The sequence below is a fragment of the Castor canadensis genome, chromosome 11 (genome assembly GCF_047511655.1).
Source record: "Castor canadensis chromosome 11, mCasCan1.hap1v2, whole genome shotgun sequence".
Lineage (NCBI taxonomy): Eukaryota > Metazoa > Chordata > Mammalia > Rodentia > Castoridae > Castor > Castor canadensis.
In genome coordinates this window covers 6,167,213-6,190,812 of record NC_133396.1, presented here as the reverse complement: position 1 = coordinate 6,190,812, position 23,600 = coordinate 6,167,213, and the positions used below count along the sequence as shown (strand labels likewise).

At 51.4% G+C, this 23,600-nt stretch overlaps 4 protein-coding genes across 17 annotated transcripts in view; 3 read left to right on the top strand and 1 right to left on the bottom strand.

Moving 5' to 3' along the window:
* Myo15b (myosin XVB) overlaps positions 1-2,196 on the top strand; it is a 33,737-nt gene extending 31,541 nt beyond the window's left edge. The window contains exons 58-63 of the mRNA XM_074045143.1: positions 140-285; positions 485-600; positions 923-1,056; positions 1,234-1,367; positions 1,460-1,600; positions 1,766-2,196. Of these exons, the coding sequence (XP_073901244.1) occupies positions 140-285; positions 485-600; positions 923-1,056; positions 1,234-1,367; positions 1,460-1,600; positions 1,766-1,843 (749 nt within the window). The 3' untranslated portion in view covers positions 1,844-2,196. The remainder of the gene's footprint in view (positions 1-139; positions 286-484; positions 601-922; positions 1,057-1,233; positions 1,368-1,459; positions 1,601-1,765) is intronic.
* The window catches only part of Recql5 (RecQ like helicase 5), a 35,234-nt gene continuing 11,636 nt past the window's right edge, over positions 3-23,600 (bottom strand). For 4 of the 9 annotated variants that reach the window (XM_074045127.1, XM_074045126.1, XM_074045124.1 and 1 more), the window contains 12 exons: positions 6,469-6,687; positions 6,120-6,219; positions 5,928-5,964; positions 5,751-5,809; positions 5,603-5,676; positions 5,197-5,290; positions 4,777-4,911; positions 3,967-4,487; positions 3,703-3,793; positions 3,261-3,467; positions 2,990-3,059; positions 3-2,885 (listed from right to left, as the gene is read on the bottom strand). In XM_074045127.1, coding sequence (XP_073901228.1) covers positions 2,785-2,885; positions 2,990-3,059; positions 3,261-3,467; positions 3,703-3,793; positions 3,967-4,487; positions 4,777-4,911; positions 5,197-5,290; positions 5,603-5,676; positions 5,751-5,809; positions 5,928-5,964; positions 6,120-6,219; positions 6,469-6,687 — 1,708 coding nt within the window. In that variant the 3' untranslated portion in view covers positions 3-2,784. Of the gene's footprint in view, positions 2,886-2,989; positions 3,060-3,255; positions 3,468-3,702; positions 3,794-3,966; positions 4,488-4,776; positions 4,912-5,196; positions 5,291-5,602; positions 5,677-5,750; positions 5,810-5,927; positions 5,965-6,119; positions 6,220-6,468; positions 6,688-10,348; positions 10,512-23,600 lie in introns of those variants that run through there. The other 5 variants (XM_074045128.1, XM_074045129.1, XR_012438429.1 and 2 more) reach the window with 5 other exon arrangements.
* Smim5 (small integral membrane protein 5) lies at positions 7,668-15,766 on the top strand. Of its 5 annotated transcripts, none has more exons than XM_074045138.1 (4): positions 7,668-7,776; positions 8,792-8,991; positions 14,476-14,648; positions 15,126-15,766. In XM_074045138.1, exons 3-4 carry the CDS (start codon positions 14,522-14,524, stop codon positions 15,233-15,235), a joined length of 237 nt encoding a protein of 78 aa, XP_073901239.1. In that variant the 5' UTR covers positions 7,668-7,776; positions 8,792-8,991; positions 14,476-14,521; the 3' UTR covers positions 15,236-15,766. The 5 variants fall into 5 exon arrangements, with proteins under 5 accessions (XP_073901239.1, XP_073901241.1, XP_073901238.1 ...); XM_074045140.1 differs by lacking the exon at positions 7,668-7,776 and adding an exon at positions 8,200-8,333 and having other exon boundaries at positions 14,497-14,648; XM_074045137.1 differs by lacking the exon at positions 7,668-7,776 and adding an exon at positions 8,211-8,333.
* Positions 18,933-21,517, top strand: Erln (endoregulin). 2 transcript variants are annotated; one of them, XM_074045142.1, is made up of 3 exons: positions 18,944-19,775; positions 20,061-20,187; positions 20,956-21,517. In XM_074045142.1, exon 3 carries the CDS (start codon positions 20,962-20,964, stop codon positions 21,136-21,138), a length of 177 nt encoding a protein of 58 aa, XP_073901243.1. In that variant the 5' UTR covers positions 18,944-19,775; positions 20,061-20,187; positions 20,956-20,961; the 3' UTR covers positions 21,139-21,517. The 2 variants fall into 2 exon arrangements, with proteins under 2 accessions (XP_073901242.1, XP_073901243.1); XM_074045141.1 differs by having other exon boundaries at positions 18,933-19,775; positions 20,061-21,517.

Below are 23,600 nucleotides of genomic sequence, written 5' to 3'. Positions count from 1 at the left end.
TCTGGGGTGGGGGAGGGAAGGGCAACCGGGATGGGACTGGGAGGCAGCCTCACATGCCAGTTCACTCCCCTGCCTGCAGCTTCTGTGCTGGAGCAGCAGGGTGGGCTGTGGGCAGCACTGGCATGAGCTCCTCATGCAGGTGACCTGGTCCGGCCTTTGTGGCCACATGAGTACCTCAACAGTGTGGTGGTGGACCAGGCGGTGAGCCTGCATGGCAGGCGACTTGGCTGGGAGACCCCGCTGCACTTTGATCATCCCACCTACATCGATACCCACTACGGCCAGGTCAGACTCTGCCCCGGGACTGCTGTGCACTGTGCTGCAGTTTGCGTGTAATTCCTAAGTGACCTCTAGGCCCCTCCCCACAAGGATATGGGTCTGTGGGAGGTGGAAGAAATGGTGGCAGGAACCGAATTAAGCCCCAGTCGTTATAACTGGCAGGTTGGGGCACAGCTGTCCCATAACAGCCCTCTCCCCTCTCCAGGTGCTGCGGGACTACCTACAGGGGAAGTTGATGACCAGCCCCCAGGCAGATACTCTACTTGCGCGACTGGCTGCCCTCCAACATGTTGTCAAAGCCAGCAATAGCCCCCTCTCAGAGTGCGTGAGCTCAGCCCCACACCTCCTGTCCTGCCTCCTCCCTCAGCACTGGCCCAGGCCCACTACTCTCATTTCCTCCTCGAAGACCAAGGCCACCCCCACTCAACCTTTCCTGGCCCTAATTAGATTGGCCCAGAGCAGTGGTCACCTGTCCTCTCCATCCCTCCCAATTTCCTCTGGGGTGGGGTCCTTACCTCATTTGTGAATGGGTCCTAGTCTTCTCCACAGTAGACACAGGTTCAGTTACTCAACACCATATTCCTAGCTCCATACCCACTGGTCAATGGTCATGGACCTAACTGACCCAGGCTGTGTACCCTAGGCAAGACCTGCTGGCCTACATACCTAAGCCGCTACAATGGCAAGTGAACAAGGCCACCATAAAGAATTTAATGGCCCAGGAATTGAGGCAGCTGCAAGGACACAGTTCCCAGGAAGCACAGATCAGCTTCATTGGTGAGTCTGGGGCAAGGGGCTATTGAGGCGGAGACTGGCGGACCAAGAGGGAAGGGATGAGGATAGAAGGGCAAGGAAGCTTCTACGCTTGTTAGCCCTTTACACCCTCCCTAAGGAGCAAAGTAGGGCAGGTCCTGGCGTCCTGCAGAGCTCTCATCCTGCCCTCTCCACCACCAGAGGCTGCAAGCCAGCTGCCCCTCTTTGGCTACACTGTGTATGTGGTGCTTCGAGTGAGCAGGATAGTTCTTCCTGGACCTGTCCTCCTGGGGCTCAACCGCCAACACCTTGTCCTCATGGACCCCAGTTCCCAGGTGGGTAAAGTTGCTACCCAAGTGTTGGCCTGGGCTCTCCCACCAGGCATTGGCCCTCCTCCCCAGAGCTAAGCTGTCTCTGCTACCCCCAGAAACTGTGCTGCTCCATTGCTCTAAAGGACATGCATAGGCTCCACCTGCTGAGCCCATTGGAGGAGAAGGGGCCACCTGGCCTGGAACTCAATTATGGCTCAGTGGACAACCCCCAGACCATCTGGGTGGAGTTACCACAGGTGAGTATTCAGGGCTCCCTGGGAAGTAGGGTTCAAGTGCCTCCATTCACTGTGTAGCAAGAACTCAGGCCCAGGCCTGCTGCTCAGGACCTCAGAGTGTTGTGGGCAGGGCCAGAGGAGGGGGCTGGCAGGGGGACCCTGTGCTGATCCACCTTTGCCTGGCAGGCCCAGGAACTGCAGCATACCATCCTCTTCCTGCTGGATGATGGTGTGTCTTCTACTCAGTGGATTGGCTTCAACTGAGGGGTGAGATGAAGAGGAGGCCTCTCCGTGGCCAAGTCTCATCACATGACCTAGCTTGGGTGCTGTTCTGGTTTGGTCTCCAAAACTTGGCTCTGCTTTGGAATCTGCTACAGCACAGCCCCAGTGGAGGCCATGAGGCAGGGGCTGCCACAGTGACTTCAACTGGGAAAAAAAGTAGTCATATACCCTCCAGGGAAAACTGAGCTCACAGTGGGGTCTGCAGGAGCTTGGTTTGGGCATCTGACATTGCCCAGCCTGAGGGAGATGACACCCTATCTCAAGCACCTGCCCAGGATCAATGTCAGGCATGGAAGAAGCAGATTCTGAGGAAATAAAACTCCTGAGAGAAAGGGGCCATATGTGCGCATGTGCATGCATCAGGCAAATGGGACTTTATTTCTCTTATAAACATCTCAGGCTGGGCTGGCCTTCCTGACCAGAACACAGATGCTGCTCCACAAGCTCTGCACCTAGTGCGAGGCTGGAGGATGACATCTCAAGGGAAAGGGGCGTAGGCAGAGGATCTGAGCAGGCCTCAGTGCCTTGTATGGGGTGGGGGATTCTCACCCTGGCTGAGAACTTGTTAAATACAAGATGGAGCGTCATTCCTCCTGCCTCTTCCCCTGGCAGCAGCCACACCAACCGCCACCTTTTAACCTGGGGATCTGGCCCTGAACACCAGCCATGAGAGGTGGGGAGGCTGGGAGAAAGGACCACAGGTTTTGCAAACAAAGAAGGTGGGCTAACCTCTGGCCTCTTACTTGATTTGGGAGGTGTCTGGGGCCATTTCCAAAGCAAGATACAATCAAAAGGGGGAAGGACCCTGAGAAAGAGGGTGCCTCTAGCACATCAGGCCTGCCCAGCTTCTTACTTCTGGGTAAGACCCAGGCTGGCTCATGGCAGAGTTAGGAGGACGCTGGCCCTGTCCAGCCAGCAGTGGGTTATCTCTGTGGGCCCCACACGTTGTGCCAGTCAGCTTCACTCTCACACCGGACACGTCCATGAAAAAACTGCTTGATGAGGCTCTGGGCCTCTTCCTTCACTGCAGATTCAGGGAGGGACATTTGAGGTGGTGAGGGTTAGTCTCCTCACCACAGAACTGCCCCCTCCCCAGTGCCTCCTGGCTCTGGTCATGCTGGTGCTCACCACTCCTTCCAGGAGAGGTCTTCTGAGTCAGCAAGTGTGAAAGGTGGCGGGCAAAGCCTTTAAACAGCTCCTAGAGGGCAGGGGGAGGAGACGGCAGGGAGCAAAAAGTCCTACCCCGAACCCTAGAACCACTCACAGTGGACAAGGCAGGAGCAGGTCTTGGCCTCAGGCCTAGTCTGCTTTGCCCTACTTAATTCCGGGGTACATACTGCCTAATCCCCATTGTACCCAAGAACCCCAGGCTTAGGGAAGGCAGGCCTACTCACCCTACCTTGGATGCAAACTTGCCCTCCTTGTAGAGGGGGGTCAGGTACCTGACCACAACATCTGCAGCTTCCTTCAGGGAGATGACAGGAGCTGAGAGCTGGCAGGAGTCTTGGGCCATGGCATTCAAGGTCCCCTGATCACTGGCTGAGGCACTGCCCTTGACATCAGCTGAGGAGCAAGGCCTCTTCTGAGCTCGTCTCTCTGGGTTCTCCTGGACAGAGCCACAGTGTGCGTGTGTGTGATCACTCTTTGGGCTCCCATTACTCGCCCTGCCCCTCCTTCTGGAAGCCTGGGCTTCAGCACCAGGTGGCTCCACCCAGCCTGTACCACCTGCCACAGGGGTATGGGAAAAAGTGATGATTTCCCTTGACCCCTGCCCATGTCAGAGCAGGTTCTGGCCTTGCCACCAACCTCCCCCCACCACCATGGTCTCATCCCTATTGTACCTGCTGAAGTCTGGGCTGCTTGCCAGTCTGGGTCTCCTTTAGGGAGCTGGGCTGGCCTTTACGGGGTCCCTGGTCTCTGAGTGAGCAGGTGCTGAACAGAGGGAAGAACGGTATTAGAGCTCTAGGTCAAGCTGCTCCTCATCCCAGGCAGCCCAGCAGAGTCCACCTGAGGTGTGAGCCTCAAGCTATAGAGGCCCAGTGAGCAAAGGGGACAGACATGGCCATGCGAATTTTGGAGGATTCCTTGACTACCAGTGCCCGTACCTTTGCCTCTCCTTGGGACATGCCTCAGTCTGAAGAGGGGCAATCAAACATCCTGAGACTCCATCTTTCTCCTCTGTGCACTGCTCCGGGGTGATGAGGGATCCCTGTGCCCCCTCATAGAAGGGACTGGTACCTTCTCCCATTGGGGCTGAAGTAAGTCCTGAAGGTGGGCTCTGTGCCCTTTGGCAGAGGAAGCGGGTGATATTTTGGGAATCCTTGTGGGCTGCTGCAGTAAGGAGTTGCTGTTTCTTATTGGTCCGGGCTTTGGCAATGGAGCTGCCCCCAGAGGAAGCATTTGCCTTCTTCTTAGGGGAGGGCTCCCCACAATAAGCACTACTAGTGGCTTCTCTGTGCCCAGGGAGGGGCTCACTCTCATCCTCATCCTGGAGGCCACTGGGCTGGCCTCCCTGCTTGGGCTGGGAGGTTTGCTCCTGGGTCTGATACTTCCCCATCAGCTCAGTGGCCGTCTGGAAGAGGCTGGAGCTTTTGGGGAAGCCAGCTCCCACCCGCTTGGCTTTGAGCTGTGAGGAGGAAGAGGAAATGTTCAGATTCCCAGGCTTCATTGAGGGACCTCAGTGGCTGGCTCAGCTATGGTTGTATTTGGGAGGTAAGAGTCTAACAGGACACTATTTGGGGGTCAGGCTGATGGCAGAAGAGGCTACAACTATCAAAAGTACAGGTGCCAGAGCAGAGATGCTTCAAGGCTGTGATGCCAGAGGAGGGCAAGAGGCTATGCCCTATCTGAGGCCAAAGGGAAAGTGGAGCCTTTCCTGGACCCACACTTGGGGTGGACAAAACGATGCTGCTCACCGAGTACACGTGGGAGGCTGGTGGGATGTCATATTCGTTGGGCTCTGGAGGCTCAACCTGGGCACTGCAGCTCTTGGTGCCACCTCCCACATCATAGAGCTGCCCATCCTTGGAGGCTTTGTGGATCTCAGCTACCTGAAAAGGAACAGGCAGGGAGACCCATGAGTTCCTCCTAAGCCACAGCCCAGGTCCTCTTCTTCCTCCATGTGCAAGGACTTAGATGTTGGGCAAATTCTAATTCTCACCAGATTGGCCAGAAACATCTCTGGTTATACAAGGAAAAAGACAGGCTCTACCCTTATCAATGGCTCCTCGGGCCAGAGAGCTATTAGATGGCTTTGGAGTGTGAAGGTGCTACCCCTTCCTACCCTGAGCCCATGAGTATGACCTGCTCCACCTGCCTCCCAGCCCTGGGCCCACCTTTTTAAGCACGCTAGCCTTGTACAGGTTGGCCATCTTGGCATTTCGGAATGTTTCATGTTCCAGCTCCACAGCTTTAGCTTGAAGGTCTGTTCTGTGGGCAAGAATGAGCATGAGGTAACAGGCGAGCCTGAGCCTTCTCCCTGTGGTCTTGTGGATGGGTTGGGTGTTAGAATCTCCCCAGAGACCATGAGATGGCTTCAGGGTCTGGTGGGGATGGGCACAGTGATTCTGCCCAGGACTCTCTAGATACTCTATGGCTTACTGGCCCTCAATAGCCACTGAGCCTTTAAGAGTAGCAACACTTGCCCCTGGGAGCTCTGGGCTAGGATGAGTCACAACCTGGGGAGAAGCAGTCTCAGAAGGAATAAGCACTGACCTGGCCCCACAGATCTCAGAAACTCACCCATCAGTGGAGCCTGTAGCCTGGTGGTTACTGCTCAGAGCCTCTTCCAAAAGTCCCAGGCAGTGCTCCCGAGCCTGGGAGGAAAGGGAAATGGGTCATCCACCCTCAGGGTGAGAGGTGGAGTAAGGGGCACCCATCCTGCTGTTACCTTCACAGTGAGCCTGGGGATCTTTCTGCTAGAAGCCTCTTTCAGGAGACAGTCCTCATCTGGGGAAAAGAAGGGGTTCTTTTACTTCACCTCCTCCTTTCTGGAGTCCCCTAAGCCCTGAATGAGGCATCCATCATTCAGACCCCATGAAACCCTGGGGAACCTTTTGGTACCAACCTGGGGGTATGAATTCTTCTATCTTGGGGTCTTTGCCCTGGAAGATGGCATGAGGGGGCCATGAGGCATCTGGCCCTGCTGTAAGACAGGTCCCACCCAGGGCCAGGGAAAAGGCTGAGAAGGTGTGGGCAGAGGGACCAACTAGGACCCTGCATGGGCCACTGAGCCCAATTATCCCCCTGTTCCCTTCACCTTTCTCAGGTTCATTTGCTTCTGATAGAAGAGACGCCATTCCCGTTTATGGGCCTCATCTTTGCCCTCATCACCGCTGCCTTCAGAGCCTTCATCGTACCTAGGGGACAGGCTGGATGTGAGCAGCCCCAGGATAGGCTTTGCCCTTGCCATTCGTGCCACTGGTGGGACAGCAATGTCCCTGACATTCTGGCAGTCTGAGGAAACACTGAGGTCTGGGGCCCTGTGTGGCAATGCAGAAGGAGGGTGGACTGTAGCACTGTGCCACCTCTGGCCTGGCCTTAGCACCAGGGGAATGACAGACTCTTTCCAGTGGCTTAGGGGGGATCCTGGCTCCATGGCCCCTCACCTGCTGAAGCCCCTGTATCCCCTGCGGCCTCCCTCATACAGTTCAGGGTCGAAGCCATTTCCTTGAGAGAGTCCGATACAGGTCTTGCTCCAGCTGCTGCTGTGTTCCAAGGCATCTAGCCTCCTTCGCACGGCCTCAGGGTTCTGGCAGTGATCGCAGCCTTTGGTGCAAGCAGGTGGCACATCTCCAAAGTACTTGGCAATAGCAGCATGGCGACACCTGGAGCAGGTAGTGCCACAGAGGTAAGGAACCTAAGCATACCAGCATTTCTTCACTCAATCTTCAAACACTGGTCAAGTGTTGCTATCTGCCATCATGCTTGGCATCTTATACACCTCGCCTCCAAGGGCCTCGTGAGGCAACATTTGCTTCTGCTCACTATACAGTTGGAGACAGTGAGGTGAAGGAGCTTTCCCAAGGTCATGTAACACAGGAAGAAACCCTGGGAGCCAGGAAGTGAACCCCATTCTTTGGTGGTACTGGGTTTGAACTCAGGGCCTCATGCTTGCTAGGCAGGTGCTCTACCACTTAAGCCACTCTGCCAGCCCTGTGAACCCCATTCTGTCTGGTTACTCCTCTGATACTGGAATTTCCTGGGAAGAGTTCAGAACTGGTGCAAATGCCAGTTCTGCTACAAAGGCTGTGTCTTGGGTAAGACATTTCATCTATGTGATCTCATCTGTATCGTAGTACAGGAGAGCAATGGCTGCACAGGCTGGGTGTACACTGAGGCAATGTTCCAAAGTGCATTACAATATAATAATAATATACTCTTCATCCTTCTCTGGAGTGGGAGAGGGCCCTATCTTGGCCTCAGTACTTTGTTCTCATTATCTCTTGACCTCTTCCTACAGGCCCTGATGAGCCTGTCTTGGCCCATTGTAATCAACAGATAAGCAGTTTGTTCTGAGAGCTGATATCATACCTAGTCACTGGTGAGCACATTAGCCAGGGGGTCACAGCCTTGCCAGAGTCTCCCTTTCACCTACTGCCTCAACCCTGTTACAGTTCCCTTGAGTTCACCAGCCTCTGCTCAAGCTAGAGGCATGGAGCAGTTCCATCTGGTCCAAGAGACTCCATCTCTTCTCCAATCCTCAGGCTAAGGACCTGTGAACTTTCAGACAGGTGCAGAGGCCCTGAGAAAGACTATAGCTCTAGCCTTATAGATAGTTATATCTGCTTTAGGAATGTGGCACAGAGTGGTGGAACCTAAGAGGAAGACCCAGAACAGAGGCAGACTTACTTGGGCACCAATTCCAGGGAAAAGAATAGCTGGCATCAACTGCTCTAACCAGAGCCCCTCTCATTGTAAGTACTGCCTGGGGCTGTAATCCCAAAGAACAGGCTAATGGAAAAAAAGTGGCCCAGTCACAAAGAAGCAGGGTCTGGTCTCCCTTTAGCCAAGTGGAGAACACAATTCTGAAGCTGGACACAAGCAACCAGGGACAGCAGAAGCAGCCACCAGAGGGTGCTCCTGTACCCTGCTCTTGTTAGCATTGACTAAATGTGACAAATGTTCCCTCTGCTTGTCTGTTGTCTAACCTCTGGGAGGCTCTGGCATTCAAGTGGTGTGGCCACATGGCTGGCCTCCTCCCTACCCCCAAGCCCTGCCTCACTAGGGTTTTGTGCTTGGATTCAAAGAGCTCCATTGACTACAGGGATAGGGTCAGTCTGGCCTGCTAGGTGGCATGACCAGACCTTGGGCTCCAGAACCCCTCCCTGACAGCCAGGCCAAGAGTGAAGAGACAGCCAAGCAAAATGAGACAAGGAGTGTCTTTCCTCTTAGGAGGAACAGGAGGCCCCTGCCTGGCAAGCAAGCCACTCTCAGGATACGGAGGAATCTAAGCTCCCTGCAAGAGGCCCCTGTATGCTGAGTAGCAGAAAGGCCTCCCCAAGGGGCTACAAAGCCTGTCTAATTGCTTGGGTGGCCTGGCAGCTGCCCCACCATTTCCTTCTTTCCTGGGAAGCCAGAGGGAGGGATCAGACAGGGAGTAGACTGAAAGATAGGATGGGGTGGTTGAGGACACCGGCCAAAAAAACCCTCTTCAGGGTGGCAGTAGGGAGCACAGAGCTGGGAGAACTGCTTCATCCTCTTCCCCCACCAGCTCAGGCTGAGCCCCCTGAGGTCATCTGCACAGCACAGGCCCAGCCCCAGCCCCCAGGAAGGAGGATGGGAAGAGGAAGAGGAAGAGGAAGGGGAAGAGAGGGAGCATTCAACCTCCCAGGCAGGGAAAGACATGAGGTGCTCAGTTGGAGGACAAGCTCCAGAGAAGGTTCCCTCTGGCTCCCCCTCTCGACAGTAATTTGATACTTGCATCTCCAGGACAACAAACAACAAGAAAGCCCAGGCTGGAACAGCAGCTGGCTGTCTGCGGTCAGGAGCTTGCACTGAGGAGAGGTGCCCAGGGAAGAAGTGGCATCAGAGAAGGAAGGAAGAGGTGGCTGCCAAGGGCCTGAGGGGAGGCACGTGGAGGCTCCATGCTGGGGAACCCCTCTTTGGCTCCCCAACACTTGAGCTCCCAGGTGAGTAGCTGGACAGCCAGGGTCTCCTGTTCAAAAGGGTGAGGGCTATAATTTACCATAAACACAGAGAGAAAGGTCTTTGGGGACATGCTTAGTTACACAGGGGAGTGAGCCACCTCTTGTGCACACCTGGGCTCTCTCTTGCCTTGGGACCCTGCAATACAGGGCCAGGGTGTGTATATGTGAGTGGGGGGGAGAAGACAGGATTCTGCTCCAAGAGGCACCCTGGAGTGTGGTCCTGCCATTGCTGTGCAGCAGAGGAGCAAGGGACCTGCTGACGCTACATGTCAGTTTAAGTCTTTTCTATATTCGGTGGACTTAAAAGAGGGATTGGCTATCCAGCCACCACATGCCTGCTGAGCCTGTTTTTCCCAGGATTAGGGCTGAGCCTTCTGTCTCTGCCCCTGCGGTCTTCTCAGTGAAGGAGGCTCAGGGCAGGGTATGCCCAGCCAGCTCACATCCCCCAGAATGAGGATTCAAAGTAGCTCTGCCCACCTGAGTCCTGGACAAGAGCAACAGCTGCTACGTCTTTCAGAGGTTTGGCCTGTTTACTGTCAGGTATGCTCAGCTCAGGGTTAAGCCTAGGGAGGAGTCCCTGCACCCATTTAGATTCCTAGGAACACTGTGATCTCCCTCTGGCATTATACTCTGAACGTGAAACCAGACACACAGGCTTGATTCTAGATCTAGGGCCGGTGTAGAGATGGTCTTGACATGTATGAGGCTGGGGAGGGACTCCTGGCTTTTGGCTCCTTGCTGCACCACTGTGATGTTGATCCTGAGTCAGTTCTTTAGCTCTGCATTCTTCCAGCAGTGCAAGCACAGGACCTACTGGGCAGTGCCTCACAAGTGGAGGCTGCTCAAACTTCTTGCCTCCTGTTTTCACACCAGGGTTAAAGTATACTTCTCCCCACCCCAAGATGTTCTTTCCAAAGAAAACAAGCTGTCATTCAGAAGAAAGAAAAACAATGATCCAGAGAAAAGTGGAAACCAAGGATCAGTTCAAGTGTCCTTGGTTCGGCAGAGGCTGTGAGCTTTGGCCTGTGTTGGTGGCCAGGAGGCTAACTCCTATGGCATTGTCAGAAAGTGCATGGCAAAGGGAGGGGATTAGACTGAAGCTGAGTTGTACCTGAGGCAGTGGGTCAGGCCAGGTAGGGAGGGGCATGGTGGTGAGCTGTTATCCACTGGACACAGGTTCCAGCAGTCCCTAAGCTAGGAGGGAAGGGGGCTGCCCGGCTTCTATAGCTGTAACAAAAAGCTACTCCAGTTTCTAACAGTTACCAGAGCAGGAGTCCACCTCCTGTCCTCAAAAGCTACAGGGTTGGGCAATGCAACCAGAAAGGGTTCAAGCACTTACTTTCTATTTCAAGCAGGAGCCAGGGCAAGGAGGAAGTCGTGTAAATGATCAGTATAGTGCACGGTGGGCATCTCACCCTGCTGGTCAGGACTCAGGACCCCACAGATCTCCCACAATTGTTGGTTGTGCTTCGTTCAAGCTGCTCCTCAAACAAGATAATTCCCTGCAGAGCAAGGGTAGTTGAAACCCACCATGACAAAACAAGAGGCACAGCAAGAAGCCCTTTGGGGCCCATGAGCCATCAAGGACGCTGTGCTTATCAGGCCCAAACACACTGCCTGCTCTCCTCCATGTAGCCTGGAGTTGGACTATCAGTTCTGTAAAGAGGAGACTAGGAAGTCTTGGTACCAACTGGCAGCTGTCTAGCCTATAGGATGACCACTTGCTCTATGTCAAGGTTGTCTGTGTCAGGAGCTGCCATACAAAGAAACAATGCCATAGTCCCTCCAGCTCTGCCAGCCTTTCCTTCTGCCCTTCTGGCTCTCCCCCACCACTGGCTGCACCTTAGCTAGGGAGCACTCTTGGAAGCTCCAAGAAGGGCTGCATAGGCAGCCTGGGTAACAGGCAGGTCCAGTGGCAGCCCAGACTGCTCTTCCTGGGGCCAGGAAAAGTCATTCTTGCTCTAGCTGCCCCTCGAACCTCTGAGGACCCCAAAAAGGCTCCAACTAAGGCACTACTGAGCATGGGGTTGGGAAGGGCTCTGGTTCTGCTGGTTCTCAGGCAAGAAGTAGTTTTTGGAGGAGTTTAGTGAACCTGAGATACACCAGGAAAATACAGAATTATCAGTGGCTTCCCTGACTTTCTCTCTCAAACCTGGGAGGGTAAAGGGGCAAGAAGGGCCAGCCCCAGCACTCCCATTCTCCTCTGACCACAGCTGGGAACATGCAGAGCTCCCCTTGGAGAGCAACAGCTGGGGCACATGCCACAGGGTCACCTGACTAGGCTGCTGGTTATATCGGGCACCAGGCGTCCATTGATCTGCTTTAAATAGACCCCTGGGAATGTGCCTCTTTCCTCCTTAGAGGAGGAGGAAGACCTCCCCGCCCCTTCCATGGGCTTGTCCTGCTTGTTCACAGGCCTAAGCTTAAAATGACAAAATATCAACTGCCAACCAAAGAGGGTTATTCTTCAGCTGTTTGGGGATAGCCACACCCAGCAGCCCCACTTCTGTCTACAAAGAAGATGGGATTTAGTGGGCAGCCCCAGATCAGGCCAGCCAAGTCTTATTGGCTAATTCAGCTCCCAGTTGGCTGCCCACAGAACCTAGGCAAGGCTATGACACTATCCAAATGGGAACACAGGCCCACTGGGCATGAGTCTGCAGCTTTCCAACTTCATAACTTCAGAGGACGCTGCCCTTGTAACAGAAGCTTCTAATCTACAAATCCTCCTTTCCCTGCCCAGCAAGCTTACTTAGCCTGAGCCTACTGCTCTGGAAATCTGGACTCTTAAGACCTCTCAGACAGACCCAGGGTCCCAACACTGTTCACTCACAAGCAAGTGCCTCCCCTCCCTCTCACTAGCTCCCCCCGTCTTTCCCTGAGTCTTTGGGTGTGGCATACAAGTGAGAAAGCTTTCCCTGTCCACCCGCCTCCTGCTCACTTCCTCTTTTAAGGAGTGTTTCCATGGGGCTACATTAGGTAATGTGAGTACATTGCCAAGTAGGCTGGAAAAGTCAGACCAAGTACAGATAAAGAGGAAAGGAAGAAAAGCAGTCCTGCTCCTGAACCATGAGGACATCATTCCTCTAACAATGAGACCCCTGAAAGCCTGAGGTACTGGCAGAGAGGTCCCCGAGCAGGAAAGAGGATCAAGTCCTTGCACAAGCCTGTTCCACCTGACTAGAGGAAGGGTCTCATTTGGACTGACCAGAGGGGATGCCTGCATGGGCAGCACCCTCAGTGGGGCTCTCTGCTGCACTATCTTGCTGCTCAAAGTAGAGAAGGCCTCCACAGAGAGGGCATGGGCAATAGGAACACTGTATAGGCCCCTGTTCTGCTGCATGACTGCAGTGAAGCTTCGCACTCTCAGGTCTCAGCTGTCCCTATGTAAAAGAGAGGAAACAGGAATGGATGACCAGGAGCAACCCAGGATTCTGTGCCTCTTCGTACAGTGCAAACTGGAATCTGAGTTCCTTGACAGAAGGATGCTAACCCTGGGGTGATGCATGAAAGAAGTCAGAGTAACTCAGAAACCCTTTCACTTCTGACAGGAATTCATCTACTTTTCCACCATAGAAACATCTGCCTGCTAGCTCCACCATCATTAAAATGACAACTTCCTTTCTCTAGCTAGTCTAGTTTCCTTCAAAACAGACAACAGAAACATCCTGGGAATGAAGGACAGATGACAATCCTGAAAGGTGTTTGGGGAGGGCTAGCTGACAGTGCAGGAGGGGAGGGTAACAGTTCCCAAAGCCAGTAAGATGGAAGGCTGCCTTGACTCTCCCAGCCCTGGCCAGGCCCCACACAGAGGGCATTTCTGCAGCCTGGGTCTCTCTTATAGCTGGTGACTGTTCATGGGCATATCATCTCCTGGTTAGTGCAGGGATAAAGGGACATGTCTATGTCATGGAGAGGGGGAGGGTGGGAGCAGGATGATTAAAACAGTGTTCTGTGAAGAGCAGCTGGAAAAACTAGAGAAGGTATCATGGGGCTGGGGATGTAGCTTAATGGTAGAGCACTTGTGTAGCATGCATGAGGGCTCTGGTTCCAGCACTGTGGGCAGAGAAGGTACCATGTACTTCACAGAAAGGAAATTCAGAAGGTGCACATCAGCTGCCACCCAGTTTCTGAAAAACTGTGAGGAGAAGATGGCTGGATCCTAACTGATCAAGTGGGACTCACAGGAGGTGGACAGGAGTCCAATCTGCTGCAATGGGGCGGCTGCCTTAGCAGGCAGGGCTCTTCAACATCAGAGGTGCTCAGGCAGAGGCTGCATGCCACAGAAGGGTAGCAAGACATGTACAGCATAGAAGTCTTGGTCAGATGACCTGAAAGGTGATTCTCAACCTGCTAGGCCAGGCAGCAGTGCTGGGAGGGGCAGGCCACAGCCTATCTCAGGCAGAACCGCAACAGAGAGCACTGCCTGCCCAGCGACAAGGTGGCAATCACCAAAAACCAAAAGTCTGTTACCTACTGCCACCCTCATCCCTAGGATTAAGGGAATTGCCTTGGTGAACTGGTTAAAGCTGGGTTGGCACAAGGCTCTAAAGAGGCACTGGCTCCCTTGTACCCACAGGAGGTGGAAGGGTAAAGAAGCCCTAGTGCACACTAGGATCCAACTCAGACTGGCCTAGAGCTTTGCCTTGGGCTCTTGGGCACCCCTAGAAAGAAAAGAGGCTCTCTATATAGACAGGCCTCTTCTTCTTAGGCTAGAGGAATAATTCCAAGCCAAGAGAAAGGGATTAGTGACTTCTGATCCCATCTGGACAAAGACCCCCTAGAGAAGAAGGAGCACATTTACTCTTCTCACAGACCAATAAATATATGGGTAAAGAAATCAGACTAGTGGAAAAGAATGGAATACACCAGAAGACTCAGGTTTGTATCCCCAAGTCAGGACCACCTTCCCCCATCAGTTTTCACCTTTAGCTGATCCCAGCTAGAGTCCCCATGAATCTGCTCTTGAAGTCTGATTCTTCTGCATACAATGAAAGCCAAGTACACCAGGCTGGAATCCTGAGGCCTGTCTCCCCCCACTCCCCAAAGGCATTCAGGGGAGGCACCAAAAGTACTGAATGACCCAGGGGCTGGCAAGGGAGCTATGCCAGCAGAGGTACCCTGGCCAAACTTGGGAGTGGTGTCTCAAGATAAAGGAATGTTAACAGCAAACTCCTACCACCTCATGGTCAGAAACTCTTTAACAACCCTGGCCTCGGATGGCAGTCCCTCAAAGCAAGCTCTCAATGTCACTATTATCCCCAGCTTCCCTGGCCAATTCTATCTCCTGCCTCCTCCAACTTCCTGCTTCCCTCATGAGCCACCAGGAGTGCATGGGGTGAGACCTGACAAACCCGTTCTGCGGGCTGTGGGAGGAGAGAAGGTGGCTTCCTGGTGCTGCCTCACAGTGTGTGGCCAGCCCCCTTGGACTCCAGATACTCTCTGCCTCTGTCTCGCCCTCAACAGGAGTGTCTGCCTCTCCCACAGAAGCCCCAACAGGAGTACACACAGAATGGCGGCCACTGACTTTGTGCAGGAGATGCGCTCAGTGGGTGAGAGGCTATTGAAGAAGCTGCGAGGGCTTCCCCAGGCTGAGCCCGTGGAGCTTGTGGCTTTCTCCATCATCATCCTTTTCACAGGCAAGTGGGGCACTCTGATTCTCCCCAGTGCCTCATGACCCTTCCTGACATCTGGGAGAGAACAGACCATGGTGGTACTCAGTAGAGGCTGGCGGGGCGGTGGGTATCCTCCAGGTATGGAGGAAAAGCAGTTGCTTCTTGAGCAAAGCTAAGTGATTTCCCCATATCCTCTGACATTGCCCAAGTGATGGGCAATGCTGGGTGGTGCTGGGAATTGAGCCCAGCAGTACTACCAGGTGTCAACCTGACAAATGAAGGGAACCCAGCTTGGGCAGCAAAGGAGACAACAGCGAGAATGCCAGGGCCTGGGACTAGCATGAACAGTCAACATCCCGTCAGACTCTCAGGTCTTTCTGATTACTAAGTCAGAGTTGGGGAAAAAAGCCTTGCACACCTCCAGAAAGGTTTCTTTGGAAAGAGGGCAAACATCCTTTCCCTCCCTGGCTTCTGAGGTCCCCATGCTCTCCTGTCCTGCAGTCACTGTTCTGCTGCTGTTGCTGACAGCCTGCAGCTGCTGCTGTGCTCACTGCTGCTGCCCAGAGCGGAGAGGAAGGAAGGTTCAGGTGCAGCCCATGACCCCCCCATGAGGGACAGCACTGGGATGAATGAAGAGAAGATGGACAAAAGACCCCCAGATGCAGGACACAGGCTGTTGACCTGCTCTACGGTCCTCACCCCTCTGGACAAGGATTCCCTGTCCCAGCTCTGGCTGTGCCCAGGTACCAGGACACTGATGCCCAGAACCTTATCAAGGAAACAAGGGTTGGTACAAGCATAAAACTCTGCCAGTGGACACTGGGTGCCGAGGAGGAGCTGACTGCTTCAAAGACTCAGTAAGCCACCTGAGTCCTCTGCCAAACTCATGTTTTTTTTTTGCGCAAACTCACTTTTTCAGAAAATGAAGATGTAGGAGTCCCCATATTTTGTGGGGAACAGCCCACACCTATGGGGAGCTGGCCCTTAGGGCTCTGCTAATTCATGCCAAAGAGGAGCAAGTCAATCAGAGAGACTTTGTGCAACAGCTACTGGATTCCAAGCTTCCCACCAGAGGGGAACATGTCAGTATTCTAGCCCAATATTTGCCTGTTTATTTCCAAGTAAAAGTTTTTGGTTATGTGTTTCTGAGGTCGATTTGGGCTCTGTGCACCAGGGGTGTGGTACCAGAATCCCAGGGCCATGGCCAGTGATTTTTTTTTTCCAGGCTGTTCTCCCTATGCCAATGAAAGCTGGAAAATCACGCAATGGCATGGGTCCAGTATAGGGACACAGTGATACTCTTGTCTTACATCAGCTGCTAACAAGCACTGGCTGCTGAATGGGCTCTGTTGAGTGATGGAAACTGTCTGCTGCAGGTTAGGTACTAGGCCAAGGAATACCACTTAACATTTCCCCCTGCCCTTACCTTCTGCTACACACCCCTCACTAACAGGCTTAGACTACTGGATCCTCCCAAACTTCTGTAATCAGAGAAGAGAGCTTAGGCCCCTCAGTAGTCTATAATCTGCATTCTGACCCATTGGACCTGTCCCCGTCTGTGTGCTGACTATCTGGGACTACACCGTCACAAGTTACAAGTTGTGTGACTCAACCTCCGCAATTCATTTTTCCCTTCTAGTGAAATGGGCTAATCTGGTGCTTGCTTCCTGGGTATGATGGGAGGATAAACTAAGATGAACTATGTCTAGTACTTAGTATAATGCTGGCATGGCCTAAGAGCTGCATAATTATATACTTTCATTATTTGTCCCTCTTAACAAGGGACTAACTCAGAATACGTGGAACCATTTTAAAGAACAGTCCTGGGCTTGGGAGGAGGTAGTGGGTCAAGAGGTAAAGTGCTTGCCTAGCATGTATGTATGAGGCCCTCAGTTCAATCCCCAGAACTGAAGGGGAAAAAAAAAAGAATAGTCTTATTGAAAGGCAACTCTTTCCTGCCTCTGTCCCTTTAGCTCACCTTCTCTTCCAGAGATGCAGCTAAAAACCCAGAAATGGGGACCAGTGGAGAGGAGTGTGAGGCTCCATACCTGCCAACAGGTCAAGGGCAGAGTTTTCAGTGGTGACACTCTGCTAGCTCTCAAAAGCCATAAAGAGCTCTGTAATTTCTCACATGCCTCTGTCACCTCTGGGTGACAGAGGGTCTATGCAGCACAAGCTCTGCTTGCCTGAGAGCAGAGCCCCATCTACCCATGAAACAGATCATGGAGAGGGGATGCTAGTCTCTGATATCTCCAGTTGGCAATTCAGGCCACATGGGCAGGGACAGGAGGCAGAAGTTCTCACTGGCTGGCTCCACTTCCTGGGTTCATGGACTTGCCTGACAAGTTTGAAGACCCACAGAGGAAGTGTTTCCAAATAAAAGAAAAGAAACCCAAGAATCTTCCTGTTCAGACCCCAAAGAACAGGATTCACAATAACAATGATGACGACGACGATGATGATAAATACAGCTAAAACTTCACTGAGGGCTTGTGCATGCCCATGCATTGTCTTAGGGTTTGGATTTTTGTTTGTTTTGCTTTGGAATCAGAGTCTCACTATGTAGCAAGACGAGGCTGGCCTCAAACTTGAGATCCTCCTGCCTTAGCCTCTAAGTGCTAGGATTACGGGTGTGTACCTATGCCTGACTTGTCTTAAATATTTTGATACAGATAAATTTAGTTATCACAATACCTTGACGCTATAGATATTATTCCCATTTAGAGATGAGGAAGTTGAGTCTTAGTGACACTAGGCGATTTGTCTTAAGTTTGACCAGCTGGAAAATGGCAGAGCCATCCTCTGGGTCCAGCCTGTCTGGCCCCAGAGCTCCTGCTCACCACACCCAAGGCTCGAGGCCTCCAGGGTGCAAGACAGATAAGGCTGATTCCATTATCCTTAATCAACTAACCCTATACCCAAATACCCACACCCAAACTCTGTCTCAAAATTATCTGCATATGAGTAGGATCCAACAGGTAAGAATTGGGGTGGGCCTCAAGCAGATGTCAGAAGAAAAACCCAGGGACAGCGGAAGGGACAAGAAGCCCTACATTTTTTCACTCCTAGCACCACCAGCTGACAAGTCCTGTAAGCCCAGCCCTCTCTTAATTCTTTCTGACTCTTCCTATCTACAATCCTAGCTACTTGGGAGGCAGAGATCAGAAGGACCAAGTTTTGAGGCCAGCCCATGCAAATAGTTTGTGAGACTCCCATCTCCAAAATAAATAGAGCAAAAATGGACTAGAGGTAGAGCACCTGTTTTGCAAGCTTGAAGCTCTGAATTCAAACCCCAGTCCCATCAAACAAACAAAATAACCCAAAAAACTAAAAACAAATTAATTTTGTCCTTCAAAGCAAAGTTTCTTCCTTCTCTTTGAATCCTGTTCCAAACCAGGGATCCTGCTCCCTAAGTCTGACTCCTAGTCTTCAAGTCTCCACTTACACATATCACTTTCTCACAGAGGAACCCCGCTCAGCACACAGACAGGCTATGACGCCTGTACTTGCATCTTCCTCCTCTACCCAGCATGTCATTCTCTTCACAGTGATCATGACACAGAATTATCCACTTGGGGACAGCAGCTAACTGAAAAAAATCAGTAAAAGCAACTTTCTTGTATATGACACATACTCTCCTTACACACCTCATTTGAATTGGAAACACACACACATTCCTTGGCCCCTTTCTGGGGTGGGGCAGGCTGTGTCTTTTCTCTCTGAATGTGGGCTTGCTGACCACTGTTCCTATAGTATCTATTCTGTAGTTTTGCTTTCATCAGAGCAGAACAAGAACTTAAAGGTGAAGGAATCTGAGTGTGAAATGCCACTGGATTTTTACAAAATGTGCCCAATGTTTAGTTATCATCTCTGAATTTCTTTTGACAGGCGTATTATCTGAGTAACTCTAGGGTTGATGGAGTGGCTCAAGTGGTAGAGTAACTAGCATGCTTGAGGCCCTGAATTCAACTCCTAGCATCACCAAAAAAGGTTGTTACAAGGTGGTCACATAGGTATTTATAGAAACTTTTCCTCTGAGGTATGCCATAGTGCCTCACAGCTCAGACTTCACCTGGCTCTAAATTATGATCCAGTTAGCTTATTAGCCATACAACCTTGGGTAAGATACTTAACATCTCTGTGCCTGTTTCCCATGTGTAAAACTGGAGTTTCAACTATCATTATTGCTTCATTTGTTTATTAGATGTTACATTCAATTATGTAATTATGACAACAAGCACAACTACTACAAACTGGTTTGGCAACACACTCTTGATGGAGCAGACTTAACTGACTTAACTGATGGAGCAGAAGTACCAGGGCGTGCCAGAGGCCAGCCTGCTGGCTGTGCACATTCAGCATGCTAAGGACATTAGTCAGCAAGTTTCACACAAGGAAATGGAAACCATCAGGCCAGTCACAGGTCAATTCAGCCCACAAAAAAGTTAAGAGCATTTACTGAACTGCTCATCATTTATAAACCACTCCTGGCTACACCTGGGGAGCCTTTAAATAACACCATACCTTGGCATCCAAAAGACTGATGTTAAATGGTATCAGGTGAGACCTGGACATTTCTCAAAGCTCCCAGGTAGCAACAAGCAAGGTTGAGGGCCTGTGGACCATAAGGTAAGTTCTCAAAGGGCAAGGCCCACCTCTCGTATTACCACTGAACACAGTGCCTGGAAGTTTCTGGCTCAACAGATCTACATGTCCTGGTTTTTATGTTTTTGTTTTTGTGGTAGTGGGGTTTTGAACTCAGGGTCTTGTGCTTGCTAGGTAGGCGCTCTACCTCTTGAGCCACTCCACCAGCCCCTTCCCATCCTCATTTTAAAGGAGTCAACAGTGGCCATCAGGTTTCAATCACAGAGTACCCACTTCATTCCTTCTTGTTAGCTTCCCTATCACAACAGGAGATAGGAATTAACCACATACAGCAACTAATATGGGGCACCAGGAAGAAGTTAGGATCCAATGGTGATTGGCTGCAATGGTGATCTAGGAGGCAGCATTCAGAAATGCAATTAATCATTAACCCACAACACAGGAAGTGATGAGTGGCAGTCCCAGCCCCAGAGCTTCCTGAGTTTTGGGCAGGTTTTCTCAGTGAACAGGTCATCTAGCCTGCGAACCCAATCCAGCTGTGCACAGGTGAGATAGATGAGTGCCCTGGGGCACAGGCCCTGCATGGACTCTTCCCCTATCCCAACCCAAATTTGACTTCTCTCATGGAAGACTCTAACCCATGCCCTGTACACCCCCACAGTGACATCACAAAAGGGCAGAACTCAGCTGAGGGGAATGTGAATGGCAGAAAGGGAGCAGAGGCTGCTAAGCAACCCACCCTCCCCCCCTCCACCTTTGTTTGCTCTGGTGGCAACAATGAAGGTCTGGTCAGGGCCACTTGGCAACATAGATGGCTTTTCCTCCCAACAGTTGCTTCTTTGAGTCAAGCTGCAGCTCTGCTCACCCAGCTGCCTCTTTGGCCTAGGGGCCCCTCAAAGTGTGGGGCCTGAAGGACAACTGTGACTTGCCCTCTCAGGACTGTTAGCAGCAGAACCAGGTAACACCTCCTTTCTTCTTCCCCCATATTCCCTTCAATTGGTCCTGGGGTGGCAGCCTGCTGTTACCAGCTCCATTTCCAGAAGAGTTAGGCCTCGTATTTTCAGCTGCCTTCAGCTACTTACTGAGGCCTAAGCCACTATACCTAATTTTTTTCTTCTTTGAAACAGGGACTCCCTATGCTTCCCAGGTTGGCCTGGAACTCCTGGGCTCAAGTGACCCTCCTATTCGTTTCCCAAGTAGTTGAGATTACAGCATGTGCCACTACACCCAGCTGGGCTTCGACATTGACCTCTCAAAATGCCTACCAAACATTTAGTAATTGGGACAGGAGAAACAGAGGGGATCAGGCTGGAGGTGTGACTTAAGTGTAGAGTGCCTGCCTTGCAAACCCAAGTACTATTAAAAAAACCAAAAATTTAAAAAAACTTTTAAAGATAGGGGGTACCCACAGTAGTGATTTTAGATTCCAGCTGAGTAGGCCTCAGGGATGGAACAGACATTTTGGCTCCCACCGGGGCTATTCAAGCAGGAACTGGAGACTCCAGAGACAGTCTCCAGGAAGAATGCAGGGCCCTCTATCAAGAAGAAACTCCATTTGTTCCGTGCTGGACACTTTGAGTCCAAAGACTCACCATCCCCTCAGCATCCACTAGCTACCGAGATGGCCAGCTGTGACTGCCGTGGAAGTCAAGGCTGGAGGTTTGAAGAGCAATGCCAGGGCCTTGAGTGCTCCCTGTACTCAGGGCCTCTGTCCCCTCTTTTCCAGGTTTACATGGATCAAATAGTATTCAAGAACATCTGGAATGATGAGTTCTGGGAGAACCCCTGGAATCTGGGGGGCCTGATAGTGATTGGCTTATTCACCATCACGTTCCTGTTTTTCATCTTGTTTGCTGTTGTGTTTGGTTTGCTCTCAACGACGGAGAGGACTGAGGGTGAAAAGGAGTGACCTAATTTCCTGGGGGCCCAGAAGGCAGCAGGGAGAAGCAGACTGACCCTGCCTGCTTACCTCATCCTGCAGTTGCCCCTTCATAGGCCCTTCTGGCTCGGGGCCAAGTCCTGGTGTCCTGTCTCACCAGGAAAGAGTCTAGTCAAATAGTGGATCTGGCTTAGGGGTTGGTCAGATAGCAAGATGGGGAGGCTGGTTTGATACCCATTCTGGGTCCCCCACCCTGCTGCCACCACAACCCTCAAGCACATGAAGAGGGCCTCTCCTATGCCTCAGGTGAGAGGAGTGATGGCTAACAAGGTCCTCTAACAGCAACTTCACAAGTCCTTGACAGAGGAGGACACAAAACCACTAGATGAAGTAAAAATTCCTTTTCAAATCTGCTAACTTTGTGAGAGCTTATTTTCCATCTAGATGTGGTAACTAGAATCAGCTTCCCTAGCAAACCTCACTGGGCTTTTAAGTATCTAAGGTCTAGCCTATCTCACCTGCTGCCTAGCATGTGTCCCTGGGTTCTCAGCATGACTTTCAGTTCCTGAATATGCCATGGTCTCTCCTGCTACAGGGCCTTTGCACACATTCTTCCCTCTGACTGGGATGCTCTCCGTCATTCCACACCTCACTCCTAGTTAGTGCTTTCTCATTCTTCAGATCTCGTTCTAGACCTGCCTTCTTCAGTTAAATGTTCCCTGACCCTCTAGATTGGGGAAGGGCCACCTATTATTCACTCTCAAAACACAATGTACCTCATTTTTCAGAAAGTACTGGGGCTTGAATTCTAGGCCTGGCATTTGCTAAGCAGATGCTCTGCCACATGAGCCACACCTCCAGCCATCATGTAACTTTTCTTCAACCCCTTTCATGAGGAATATTATAATTTTTTTTTTGTGGTGGGATTGGGGTTTGAACTCAGAGTTTTGCACTTGCAAAGCAGACACTATTTGAGCCACACCTCCAGTACATTTTGCTTTAGTTATTTTGGAGATGGGGTCTTGTGAACAATTTGCCCAGGCTGGCCTTGTTCTCCCAATCACAGCCCCCCAAGTAGCTAGGATTACAGGTGTGGGCCACCAGTACTGTATTTTTTTATATGATTATCTGAAAAGTGCCTGTTTTCCCTATGGGACCAAGCACCACATTGTATCCTTTTGACCAGTGTGCCTGATAAAATTAGCATCAATCAGTATTTGCTGGCTGAATAAGTGAATGAATGAGAAAATGGGTACATAAATGAACAAACAGGAGCAGTCTGGGCTGTTAAGCTCCCTAGCCCAGAAATCCCAAGAGATAATCCACAGGCCTAAGTACAAAGCTGTTCTTGCATCTCAAAAGTGCCCAGACCAGCAGGCCAGTGGCTGCTTCAAGCCTAGTAGCTTCCTGAAACACTAATAGGTAAAAAGCTCCGCCATGAATAACTTTTTCATGGCTGCACCCTGGAGAAAGCTATGTGCAGGGACAAGATGAAACCTGCTGGCTGCCCCACCCTGGCCACATTCTTAACTGACCCGTGTATTTTTCTGTTCATCCCAGACCCCTCCTCCATATAACTCATAAGGTCTCTCCCTCCTGCCACCCCAGTCCCTACAACTTCCTTTTCCTTGCTGCCAGATCCCCATCCTAAGGGACACTTTATGGAAACAGCTGCCTCAACCCCAACCTCAGACCAAACTATTCTCAGAAAAGGACCAAATATCTGGCAGGGAAGGGGCTTTTTCTTCATGTTACCCAGCATTAAAACTTTTTAAAATTTCCTTTCAAAGAGCAATGGCCAACACAGACCTGCCAGCAGGGATTATTCCAGTCTGAGGCCTGGGAATCCTGGAATCTAGAACCTCACACATGTAGGCAGTAGATAGGAGGTACAAGGCTGCAGGTAGGACAAGGAGAAGCCATCACCTGGACTCCTTGGTTTCATAGATGCCTGGACCCCACACCTTTAACCAGACCAATAATCCACTAAGAGATCTCAGAAGAAATACAGTCAGAGGCCCCAAGGAGGACCTGTCACTTTGCCTAGCAGCTTTATCCCTCCAGATCCTCAGATAAGAACCAGCTAGAGTTTTTTTCCAGCAGAAGGGACTCTGACAATTAGCAAGAACACTTGATCCTTTCATTTATTTCCAGTAATGAGCTCTTCTCATGGAGCTTGAGAAGGCTGAATTTAGCAATTCCCTGAACCAGTGAATGAAAAGGGTTTTGATGGCAGTGACCATATGCAAGCAAGGATGGGCCTGGCACTGAAGCCCACCACTTTTGCTGGGTGTGGTTCTGCCACAGAGGCCAAATTAGAGATGGCAGTTTCCAGAAGGAACTAGCTCAGTCCTGGACCTACCAACTCATCAAATGCAAATACAGGCCTAAATAAGTATCTCCCTGGTTTCCAGAAGAGAGCCCAAAACATCTGCTAGACACAAATATTATTATTTAATCACCACCCTGCTTCAACACTTTAGTCTTGAGCA